Raw genomic sequence first — 13,030 nt, 5'->3', positions numbered from 1 at the left:
GGTGCTCCATAGACACCAGTCCAATAAAGAAATAATAAGACTATTGTGGAGGCAATGGTTTGAAGGCCTCAGACTAATGTCAAGTTGACGTTGTGTATGAGAAAGAAAGAACAAAGATGTGGATGAAGAACACGGTGTCTGTGCAGATCGCGGTGTTGTTCTTAACAATTGTGAGAGATGCTGTTTACTGTCAAGTTTGGCAAACCGCTTGTAACCCTACAACCATTTTGACTAACCCTGTTTTTCCACTAAGTGAGAACTACTATATGATCCATATAAGGAGATGCATTGCATTGACTGCTTCGAACCCCAATCTGATGTGAAGCCTTGTTTCTTCGACAATATGATAGTCATAATGAGAAGAACAAGAAGAAGAGAAGAAACTAAAAATATATATTTTACTGTGGCAGCATCAAGCCGTTAACAATTTAATTAACCAACCTTTAAAAACTCCAAGCTGCCCTCAAACTCTACCGTTATCTACTGTCCACATTCTCCTCCTCACTCACCTCAGCCAAGAAGTCTTACTTCCAATCACTCTTTGAATCCACTGTCAGGAACCCCCGCAAACCCTTTTCCACCTTCTCCTCCCTCTTCGCCCCCCACCCCCCCTGCTCCCTCGTCTCTCACTGCAGATGATTTTGGTCCTTCTTCTCCTCCAGGATCACAGACATCTGCAAGCTCTTCAACATGCCTCCTCTCCCATGCTGCCCAAGTCTACCACCGACCAAGCTTCCTTTTCTTCATTCTCACATCTTACAGACTCTGATGTTTCCGCTCTCCTCCTATGTCACAAACCCACAACGTGTGCCCTGGACCCTCTCCCTTCTCACCTCCTCCAAGCGACTGCTCCTGATCTTCTCCCCTTCATCTCCTCCCTCCTCAACTCCTCCCTCCTCTCTGGCTGTTTCCCCTCTGTCATCCTACTCCTCAAGAAACCAACCCTTGACGCCACCTCTCCTCAGAACTACCGCCCTGTCTCCCTACTCCCCTTCCTCTCAAAGACTCTCTAGCGGGCGGTCCACCGTCAGCTCTCTGACTTTCTGTCCCAACACTCACTCCTGGATCCTCTGCAATCCGGCTTCCGCACAGCTCACTCCACTGAGACGGCTCTCCTGGCTGTCACTGACTCCCTCAGCTGTACTCGGGCGGCCTCCCTCTCCTCAGTCCTCATCCTCCTTGACCTCTCCGCAGCATTTGACAACATCGATCACTCCATCCTCCTCTCCTGACCTTGGAATCTCTGGGACTGCTCTCACCTGGTTCTCCTCCTACCTCAGCAACCAGACCTACCAAGTGACATGGCGAGGTTCCTCATCCATCCCCCAACCTCTCCTTACAGGCGTTCCCCAAGGCTCCGTCCTGGGCCCCGTCCTGTTCTCTCTCTACACTCGCTCCCTAGGCTCCTTCATCGCATTCCATGGTTTCTCTTACCAATGTTACACAGATAATGCCCAGATCTTCCTGTCTTTTCCCTCTTCCGACCCTCTCATCCCCTCTCGCATCTCTTCCTGTTTGTCTGCTATCTCCGCCTGGATGCACTTGCACCACCTCAAGCTCAACCTCTCCAAATCGGATCTCCTGTTTTTTCCCCACTCTTCCCCACCTTCTGCTGATCTCTCCATCTCAATCCCCTTGGAATCCACCACACTCTCTCCTTCTTCTTCTGCTAAAAATCTAGGAGTCACCCTCGACCCTGCGCTCTCCTACACCCAGGACATCACCACGCTGACACGCACCTGCACATTCTTCCTGAGCAACATACGTCGGATCACCGACTACTCGACTCAGCTGCTCGTCCAGTCACTGGTCCTGTCCCGCCTGGATACTGCAACTCCCTCCTGGCCGGCCTGCCTGCATCCACTACCCGCCGCTCCAGCTCATCCAGAACTCTGCGGCTCGTCTGGTGTCTCTCTGCCCGATTCACACACGCTACTCCACTGCTCCGCTCCCTCCACTGGCTCCCGATAGCGGCATGCATTCAGTTCAAGACACTGACCCTCACCTACCGCTGTCTCGACCACACTGCACCAAGCTACCTTCAGTCACTCGTCTCTCCATACATCCCCTCCAGACCACTGCGCTCCTCCAGTGCCAGAAGACTAACTCTGCCTCCTCTCCACTCCCCTTCCTCCAGAGCCACTCCTTCTCATCCCTGAACCCTAAATGGTGGAACGACTTTCCCACCGAAGTCAAAACAGCAGAGTCCTTGACCTCATTCCAGCGCTTACTCAAGACGCATTTTTACAGACAGTACTTTTAATTTAGTCCTTTACTCTCCTGTAAGATAGCATTTTACAACGTTTTATCATACTACTTGCCTTGCGTTACTAGTACTCATATTATTTTGATTTCCCCTGTGCTGCCTCTGACTGTGACATCTTGTCTGCATTCTGCTTTTACAATCCAGGATGTAAGACCTCATATTGTATTCACTTGTGTAAATTGGAACTTGTAAAATGTATTATGCTTTGAATTTCACTGTATTGTGTAAATTTGAATTTGTAATGTTTTATGACTTATACTGAACTGTATTTTTGAACTCTGTATTGCGCTTATATTTTGTAAGTCGCCTTGGATGGATAAGGGTGTCTGCCAAGAAATAAATAATAATAATAAATAAATAAGGCTACATTTTAATACCTTATACATCAAACTAATAAAATAAGGCAACAGCCTCTTTTGCCCACTGACTGAGGCTGTTAAACCTACACGTTCAAAACAGATACGTCAACCAGGTCAATACGGAAGTCGTTCTTATTTGTAGGTTTTATTCAACATCTCATATCAGTCATATAACAGAAACCACCCCAACACAATTATTCTCCCACCCCAACATCCCTATCATACACACATCTTTGGAACAACAAACATTCAATCAAGTATCTACCACTTTTCCATCTAATATCGTCAATCAGTACTGCACGTCACCCAAAATACATTTCAAAACCAACCTGATTTTATTTATCGCTCTCATCTAGCTAATGTAAATGTAAATATTGCAGCAAGTCCGCTATTGCACTTTTCCACAGTAAAACATGAACTAATATTCTGATTTATTTCATATTTGATATATATTATGTAATGCAAAATATACTCTACTTATTGTAACCATTGCAAGTCACATCAACCACACAAACAAAAGTAAAATGTACAGTTTATGAAGAGACTTTGTGTCATTCAGATAAGATGATATAATATTAGCTATGCATTGCAGATCAATATCAGCGATAGTGTAATTTAGGTTAGAAATACATCAGTAATGATTTAACAAATTAAGTAGGCTGGTAGCTATAGCAGGTATGTTCATTTTCATTATAGTAAGTTATTATAAGTAGCCTATATGTAATTATTATTACATCACAACCCCTTTATAATATGCAAATAGGAGCCCAAAAAGGAAAGTGTGGTAGATGGTAGCTTGAAAGAGTCATAAGGGAACAAGAAAAGTAATTATAATCGTTTTCACACAAACCTCAACCCCTAATGTCTGAGGGACTGTGTTTCTGTGTCTATGTATCTAGATTATATATAGAGAGCGCTCAGATACATACTTCACTTATTGCTGGTATATTATAGTATACTATAGTGTTAGTGTAGCGGCACTGTAAGCATTTTGGCCAGTTTTATGAAGGAAGGAGGAGGGTGCGACATTTCAGTCTGCTACGATATTACCTTAGTGTAATTAGTACTAATACATAACAATGAAAGGAATAATAATAATAATAATAATAATAATTATAGCTATTTAAGTCTCTTATATAGTAATTGTATTGCACATTACTATTATTATAATTATTCATATTGCAGGGACCCTCACTAGCGGGTGACATATGAATACATCATTATGAGTATCCTAAGTATAAATACTTTGCACACATGTTCACACATCACAATCCTACCCATAATACAGCACTGAAGTTACGGGGGAAGAGTCTTGATCTCGATTGAATCCTCGGTGCAAGGCTGATCTCTAGTGGCGTTTCTGAGGTACTGCATTGGAGAAAGTCGGTTTTCACACTGTGAGCAGCACTTTTCCATTTCTCTTCAGACTTTCTACTGGGAATGACATGATGCAGCACTAACCCACACCTCTCTGTCACTCATGAGTACGAACGGATAGCAGCAGCTGTTGTTAGTATTTCAATAATGACTACATGAACACCACTGACTAGTATGGAATGTGTAACCATACAGAATAAGCAGAGACGTACATGATTGGAGACAGCTGCAGTTACAGTGATGCTCTGTGTTCGCAGATCGGCCGGATGGAAATGCATGACAGGTGGCCATCTGGAGAGATCTCTGCGCCGTCTCGCTGAGTGCAGCTCTCAGTTCACCTCAGCGAATACAAGACAGGGCTTGGGCAACCATCAAAAGAACACAAACCCAGAGACAAGCTGCGACAGAGCGTCCACAGTGGGCCATCACAGAGGGAAGACACGGAGGCTGGTCCCTGTTTCCACAGCTCGTGTGTGGGGAGTGGCTAAAGAGACCCCTCCTCCTTCAAATACAGGACCTCATGGGCGGGGCTGGGGCTCTGGTTGACTCCTCCCACCACCTGCAGACGGTCTGCGATGACGATGCAGGAGGCGGAGCAGCGGGGGGTGGCCATGGGGGGCAGCCGCTCCCATTTCCTCCTGCCGGGGTGGTACGCCTCTGTGGAGTCCAGGACCGAGGGCTGGTTACCTAGAGAGAGAGAGAGAGAGAGAGAGAGAGAGAGAGAGAGAGAGAGAGAGAGAGAGAGAGACACTTATAGCCCACTTAATTGGTTTTGTTTCAGATCTGGCCCAAGGCAAAATCCTCTAAAATCTACCGCACTTAGCAACTCTACTTTTTTAATCAAATCAGAGCCAGTTTGTCTTTTTCTCCTGCTGTCCTCTGGCACCAATCCCGATTACATAACACAGAGGACACAAGGGAAGGAAATACAGGGGGAAGGCATCGCAGCAGCTCCGCAGTCCAGTCCCTCCGCCAGCCCAGGGCCTCACCCATGTCCCCCACTGTGGAAAGCCTGTCCTCAGGTCCAGGTCCTGTAATCAGGCCATCAGTCGCAGTTCAGTGCCGGGACTGCGTCAGACCAATACACAGAGCACAAGACCAACTGCCAGAGACTGTGGTGTTGGTGTTAGAGTGTGCTCCTTTGCATGCTTTGGAATTGAGTCCTGCAGGCTTTAAATCTGTGTTTTTTTGGTGGTGCTGCGTTTTTTCCAAAAGGGTTGTAAGGCAAATTGAGATACATTTTGTACACATATTTAAGGTATTATGTTATATAAGAGGTGTATGTAAGCAAGTTTAAACCTGGAGTCATTCACATGATCAAGAAACTACTTGCATACACTGCGTTCGAGACTCCTGACGGTAAAATGCAAACTGAGCCAATTGAACCCCTGCCCTTGACCTTAACAAGCCAAGGACAATGGAGGAACAGTGTCTCTAGAAATTGGAGACAAGGTCGTGACATTCCATTGTGCTATATGACAATGAACTGGTTCCTCCTGATTAAAGTACCACTCAAAACGGTTTTTACCTAGGAGACATGGTATTAAGATCAAATCCAATAGTATAGAAGAGCGGCTGTGCTCACGTGTTCTCCCAGCAGGTTCAGGTAAACATTCTCGTCTGTACAACTGGAAGTGCTGCTACTTATGGTTGAATGTAATAGTTACTATATATGCAATATCTGTATCCTAGAATCGATACATGTTATGTTGGTCTGTGATTATTTTAAAACGTACCTAACTAACAAAAAGACCCAACATTTTCCCTACAGGGTTTTTGTATTTTTGCCGAGCCCACCCCCACACAGTGAAGATGCCGTCTCTCACCCAGGCCCCCGGCCACCACCACCCTCCCTCGCAGGACGGCGGCCACGAAGTCGGCCCGCTTGGTCTTCATGGGCACCGTTTCCTCCGACTTCAGCCACTGCCCTGCAGACGAGAGAGGGCCAGGCATGCGTCATGACAGTAGAGGTCTCGTTATGTTTGAACAACACATTTTACACAATCAACACAGCAGAACATAGCGCTCCAAAGCAGGATCTGTGGGACTGGTACAGCGTCGTGACGTCTGACGGTGTGGAGACACAACCTGTCTCAGGGACGAACACAAATTGGTTTCTGGTTCTTTCTGACAGCAGTATGAAGGGGATTTCACAGGTTGTCCCTTGAAGCTCATCACAAAGCACGAGTCCACACACTTCACTGCTCCTCCGGCTCATGCTATTATTTGCACACACAGCCCAAATTCTTCGCTTTTTTAAAAGGTCTCCATTTTGGGATTCATCCATAAAAGGATCACAGAGGCCCAAGAGTCTAATTACATTTCTGGCCAAACCCAGCGAGGCGCAGTATTTTAATTGAGGAAAGGGATAATTCTTCACCCTTTCTGAATAACCATTTGTGCCATTTATCTTTCTACAATGTACAAATATCTGCCCTTCACGAACAGCCCCGATGTGCAAAGTTTCCTTATCATTCTAGTAACGTCAACCACTCCTGATCAGTACGAGACCTTGAAAGCATGTTATGTAAACACGGCACACACGGTGCATTGAGGCTTCTTTTTCACTCTCTGACCTAGAAAGATTTCTGTGCTTTTTCATATCTCCTTAAATGCAGTTGGACATCATTGTAACGAGCCACCTATTTACTGGGGAGGAAGACAGTCCTGTATTCTCATTTGATATGCCTGTTACGATCACATCAACTATCACATTGTTAAAAGGTCAGTGTACGCACTATGACCAGTGGGCAAGCTCAGCTAAACTGAAGAAGTGATACGAGTCAGGTGTGTGCCTGTGCCTGCGTCTGCGTCTGCTCGTGTCCCTCTGTGGGACAGTCACCTTGCTGCGAGTCGAAGACGTTGACATTCTTGGTGAATTTGGGCCGCTGGTGGGTGCCCCCCTGCCGCAGCCCCCCCAGGCTGTACAGCTGCCCCTCTCCGTCCCACACCAGCCCCGAGTACGCCCGCTTGCAGGGCATGCTGGGAAGGGAGGTCCAGGACCGGCTCTCGATGTCGTACACCTCGAATGCCTTGACCGAGCGTTTACACTGCCGCCCACCTGAGAGAGAGAGAGAGAGAGAGAGAGAGAGAGAGAGAGAAACGATGGGGATAGAGAGAGCGCAACACTCAGAGGAGGCTAGGAGGATCATGTGTCACATCACCACCAACAAGCCGTGTTTTTTTATAATAGAAAATTATAATAGTAATGATACTACTACTAGTAATTATTACAATTACACTGAGCAGTCTCCTTTAACCATGACGGCCTATAAGTGCTGCAATGGTTCAACAAAAGCCTTGAAGCAACAGTTCAAGTCCCAGAACGGCAATCCTCGTGGGTTTGTCTGCACGCGTCACAGGCGAGGGACTCCATCTCCTCTCAGTGTTGCGCACTTTGCCTCTTCCCTTTCCTCATCGCGGTGCTGGAAATGGCCAAGGTCATGTGACCAGACAGAAGCCTGATTCACTGCAACTGACTCTCACCCCCTCACTCTCTCTCACGCTCTCTCACTCTCTCACTCACTCTCTTACCTGCCACGTAGATGCGGCTGCCCTGCAGGTGGGTGCTGGTGTCGTAGCGGGGGGTGGGCATGGCTGGCAGCGACACCCACATGTCCTTGCGCGGGTCGTACTGCTGGAGGAGGCTCCGGGGCAGCAGGTCCCCCCCCATCCCCCCCACCGCGAACACCCTGCCATCTGCGGAGAGCACAGAGCACAGAGACAGTGAGAACCGCCCGGCCACCGCGGGGCTCCTGAGCCGCGTTTAACACATTTCACTCTCACACACAACCCCCTCTATTCACTGCTACTGGCTGTGAAGCCAGTGTGAAAACCTCACTCAACAGCGGACCCTCAAGTCCTCTCTGCTGTGTCGTGTGCGGCAGCCCTGTCCGTCTGTCCGTCCCTCAGTCTGTCCGTCCGTCTCTCACCTTTCACAGTCAAGGACACGCCCATGGCAGCCTCTCTCAGCGAGCTCCTCTTCCTCCACTGGCCCTCCTCGGTGTTGTACACCTCCACGGCCTTCAGAGGGCGCTGGTCTTTCCCCACCCCCCCGACCACCAGCAGCTGCTTGCCCAGGACGGCGGTGGCGGCTCCCGCTCGAGGGGTGGGCATGGGGGGCAGGCTGACCCACTGCTCCACCTCAGGGGAGTACATCTCCAGCGTGGTCAGGGGCCGCCCCGTCTCGTCGCAGCCGCCCACCGCCAGCAGCTGCCCCCCGGCCTCAGCCAGGGAGTGGTACACCCGGCCGCCAGGCAGAGGAGCCAGGCTCTGCCAGCGGAACTCCTGTGTGGCCGCCGCGGCCATTCCCACAATCCCACAGACCTCCCGGACGTCACCGACGCTGAGGGGAGCAGGAGGCGGCGCCCATGTCCCGGGGGAGAGCGCGAAGGGAAGGCTGGCCCCAGCGAGAGAGGGACTCGTCCGGGCGTCCTCTGGTCTCTTGTGCAGGCCTGGAAAGCGAGAGAAAATCTTTTGTCTTTCTTCATCTCCTTCCTCCCGCCCGCTCACTGTAGAGCTGTGGACCTCTCCCAGAGCAGACAGTAAGACAACTGAAGTGACAGCTGACAGGCAGGAAGATGATTAGACATCAAGCACAGGGTGTTCTTAGCTGCTTTTCTGTACCGAGAAACTCTGTATCCTTGGAAGCGATGTGTGATTGTGAAGCACAAGGGGCCACAGTTCGGCTCCTGGAGGACCATAGTGACTTGTGGATTTTGTTCCAGCTCAGCTCCCTCCTAACCATCTCATTGGATTCATAAACGACAGGTTGACAACTTTTTTCCTGACAGGAGAATTCATGAAGAATAAATCATACTACATGTTTGTTCTGTTGAACACAAGGAATCCCCCCCACACGCCTCTTTGCAAACTCGCTGACATGAAAATAAAACCAGTTAGGCCCGCATTAAAGTTCCAGCCTGAGCTCTGAACCGCGGATTAGCGATGTGTTTGATTGTGTAAGTGTGTTATTGTGGTGTTGTAATTAAAGGATTTTGCACAGACTCCATGGATTCCTCCCACACACCCGATCTGCTCAGCGACTATTTCTGTCTCCCAGTCTCTGTGGCAGCAGTGTGGAGTTTGTAATGTTCTCAATGCGTCAAACCTGACACGAGGGAAGTGGGGGGGGGGAGGAAAAAAGTGTTCCGGTTTCCTTTAATTATTTACATCAAAGTTAAACACTCACAGTCTGAACAGCACAGACCAACCCCCCCCAGTAAACTGGATTTGACACACTGCGCTGTGTTAAATGGTGTGGTCTCCTACACCACAGGGACCCCGCATCACAGGGCAACCCTTATCGCCATCGCTATTTAATCCTGTTCCCTGCGGTATGGCCAGCCACTCCAGGCGCCTTTGAAGAGAGAGGATCAAACGGCACCCAGCGCTGCGTGGAAGAGGGGAAAAAAGGGAAGGATAGAAACTTCCCAATCTACTGCCCACAAAGTGGCTGACGCGCCTGGGTGGGTTGCCATAGAAACAATGACAGTTTTCAGTAGCGCGTCGGTTTCCTCGCCCCCCCCCCGCTCGCTGGCTGCTAATAATGGGTTTAGAAAGCATCACTTGACTGGACTCGGAGTGGCGGGCCCTGGTTCAGGCGGGGGGGCTGTGTCTCCGGGCCTGCCTGGGCATTGATTTTCATAAACAGAAAGGATTGTCTTCTGTACCGCAATCAATGAACCAATCCATCCTTCCCACTCTCGGAAAAGGTCTGATAATCGGCGACCCCACAGCCGTAAGACCTGTCTGACAGGAGGCAATTCTCGACGTTGACAGAAACATATTGATCCCAGAATCACATCCAAGGAGTCAGCCTCAGAGCGTGGCTGGGGCCGTTGCTCCACACTCCCACGACGCTCAGTAATTTGGCTTTTCATCTGGGTCTCCACTCCCTCCTCCACTGCAGCGGCCCACCGAGACCGCGTGTGCGAGACTTTCCTGCCGTCCCAGATCTGGCCTGTAGCTCTCCAGTCTCCCTGCACTGCACACCTGCGCGTTTTGATCGTTATGCTAATTGCTCAGTCCCCAGCAAAGCCATGCCAGCACCATGTCCATGGCAACCCTCCTCCCTCAGACCCACGTCTGCATCGCAGTGAACGACAAAACCACCGAAAATAGGCTAAATACACTGGACGCAACTTTTATTCCAAGAGGTAGAAAGAGGAGGAATAAGACTTACCCAGAACAAGCCCAGCAGTGCAGTTTCCGTGCAGAGCTCTTGATGCCAGGTGGAGATGCACTCTTCACATCCCCGCTGCGATCGCCTCTGGGAGACAGTGGCTCCAAAATGCATTCATGGACACCACACCTCGTTTATGGTACCGGCTTGTACTGGGCAGTGAAACAACAATGCCAGTCTAATGCTGGGCTACACAGGCAGGCACGTCCCACCCCTAAGGAGTTTGTGTGTGTACTGTGAAAGGAGCTGAGGTAAAAGCACAGTAAAGTGTAGTAAAGCAGGGAGTGGCACAGTACAGATCACAACACATGCAATGGGAAAAGAGACCAGAGTCTGGTACAGCTATGCGGACACTGACCTGTGGAAAAGATCCAACATCGCAGTAGAGATGCAGTTTGTCACGGCAGCAAAGTTTCCTGGGACTTCTCTAAAAAATGCCGTAAAGTACACGGCAGCTATTTTTAGGGGATGGGTAATATATGAGAAATCCTGCCCCAGTTAGGGCTGGTATGGGCGGCCAGGAGAGACCCTGCAGTGGGGAGAGCAAGGCACACCTGGGAGAAACTCAACCCAGTTATTCGGATCCGAAGGAACTGCGAGGAGGAATGCCAGCATTTGCAGCTCTTTCAGCAAATAAAACTAAATGCACAGGAAACAAAATGTTTGCACGACATCAATTCATAGAAATAAGCATTGCAGGCTTGATCCATGCCTCTAAAGTACAGGCTGAGTTCTGTAATGGCATTATATAAGAATAGCAATTGGGAGTGGAATAGTACATACATGACATTTAAATTGCATTACTAACTTCACATATATGTTAACTATAACCTAGATCTTATAAAAAGTTTAAGAAGCCATCGCCAAGACAGTAAATTATTCTACTCTCGGCATGTTGCATATGTATTACTGTAAATAATTAAATTAACAGCAGCATAACCACCAACACTAACACTTTATGAAATCTAGGAAAAAAGGCATTCCTAGTAAAGTGGGGCACGGAGAAAACAAATCTGAAAGTACCATATAGTTTGTAAATTAAACCCTTGCAAATGCATACATTAATAAACCAGGTTGAGCTCTGAGTTATGTGCTTGAAAAAGTATAATGTTGGAATTGGTTTGTGGATTACAGATCAAACCCTCTGCAAAATTATACTTTTTCATTATACATGCAAGCAGCTTTTGTTGTTACATGCCACACAAACAAACAAACAAACAAACAAGCACAAACACCTACACTGCGTGATGGCCGGCACGGTGCGCTGTGTCCGCAGCGCTGCGAGGGAGCGGACCCTCGGACACACCCGCACGTCACAGAAAGCACTCACTTCTGCGCAGGAGACTCGCCGCCACCCGCCGTCCGCTGCGGCTTATCTGGGTCACCGGCCGCGCCGAGACGCGCACAGCCCGGCAGACGGGAATGACGCCGAGGAGAGAGGGAGGAGAGAGAGAGAGAGAGAGAGAGAGAGAGAGAGAGAGAGAGAGAGAGAGAGAGAGAGAGGAACAGCCAGGGCGGCCACACGCACAGTCCCGCTCGCACTGCTGTCTAACTGGGTCGTGACATTTCTCAGCGACAGTCTGGCACATTCATGATGAAGGCGAGGGAGTTTCTTCCTGGGACACAGCAGAGGGGGGTGCAGCATATATTATAACCGTACGACGCATGCATGCTTTAATGATCATATTGATTTAATGATCATTTCGACCAGCCACTAAATCGATACCGACGAATATGACCTATTGCTGCACAAAGAGCGCAGCAGCCCGAAGCAATTCATATTATTACTCATACTATCATTTATGCATGTTTAATAGGAATAGTGGTTATAACAGTACTGCTGATAAATCAATCAAATATTCATGTATTTCATTCCTTCGTTTATGAAGTAAACTAACAATCCGGGAAATGAGCAGTACCTATTTCCAGCGCTGTTATTAATCAGAAGGAACAGGACAGACATGCTGATGGAAGAGCAGAAGGAAAGACACTGCAGTACGTGAGGCAGAGCTGCTGTATATTCAACTAAAAGCACTTTAATTCAATCATGTGTCACTTTGTAGGACAATCCACTGAAGATGCATTGGGGAGATTTATGGATTAGGTATTGCAGTTTGGATGTGTACTTTGTATTAAATATAAGAAGATATTGTTACTGTAGGCACTGAACCGAGAGACGGGCTCCTGCGTGGATGCACCTCCACACGCGTGTGCAGGTTAATATGACCTGAAAACATGGATCCCACTGTGGGAACCGTTTACAATGTGATTTATTGGTGAGCTTTGTTCTCTTGCAGCATCACTATTATTATTAGCTAATGGATGAACACGATTTCCATTGTTCCCTCCCACTCTCTAGCAAAATGGGCAATGGCAAAATACTCATCATCATCATAACTGATCATACATTAGCCTTTAAAACCGATTCATCTGTTTCACAACAGAAGTCCTGTAACAGCAGAAGTGTGCAGTACAGGAGAGCCGAAACTGTCGGACAGGAACAGGACCTGGAGAGCATCCGACAGGTGCCAGAGCACACACGTGGTGCTCACCGGCGGCGCTCATGCGCACTGGGGAAGATGGGGGTGTCACAGGGCTGGTTCCGCAGACCCAGTTCGACACTCAGTGTTGAGTTAGTCTAGGTAGAGTCGTCACGCATCAACCTCTGTGAATCAGCCGACACTGTTAACGAGTGAAGCAGGACCGGTAACATCACAAGCAGCCGCACTGTATGGATGAAAGATCAGGGGCTCTTCTGTCGCCACGTTGCAGTACCTGACCGATACACTGTCTCGCTCGCTGTCGCCGCTGGTTTCAAAGCCTTAGCAAGTATGAAAGTATTAA

The 13,030-nt window shown here is 48.5% G+C and overlaps 1 protein-coding gene across 1 annotated transcript; it reads right to left on the bottom strand.

The window, feature by feature from the left end:
* Positions 1-2,764: 2,764 nt before the first annotated feature.
* On the bottom strand, positions 2,765-11,586 carry klhdc8a (kelch domain containing 8A). The gene is made up of 6 exons (XM_066703173.1): positions 10,187-11,586; positions 7,935-8,456; positions 7,537-7,701; positions 6,845-7,063; positions 5,829-5,930; positions 2,765-4,689 (listed from the first exon to the last, which is right to left on the bottom strand). Exons 2-6 carry the CDS (start codon positions 8,308-8,310, stop codon positions 4,487-4,489), a joined length of 1,065 nt encoding a protein of 354 aa, XP_066559270.1. The 5' UTR covers positions 8,311-8,456; positions 10,187-11,586; the 3' UTR covers positions 2,765-4,486.
* Between the last annotated feature and the right edge of the window lie 1,444 nt (positions 11,587-13,030).

Source organism: Amia ocellicauda, chromosome 5, assembly GCF_036373705.1.
Source record: "Amia ocellicauda isolate fAmiCal2 chromosome 5, fAmiCal2.hap1, whole genome shotgun sequence".
NCBI lineage: Eukaryota > Metazoa > Chordata > Actinopteri > Amiiformes > Amiidae > Amia > Amia ocellicauda.
The sequence above is the reverse complement of the archived record's forward strand: the minus strand, read 5'-3'. Positions and strand labels throughout refer to the sequence as shown.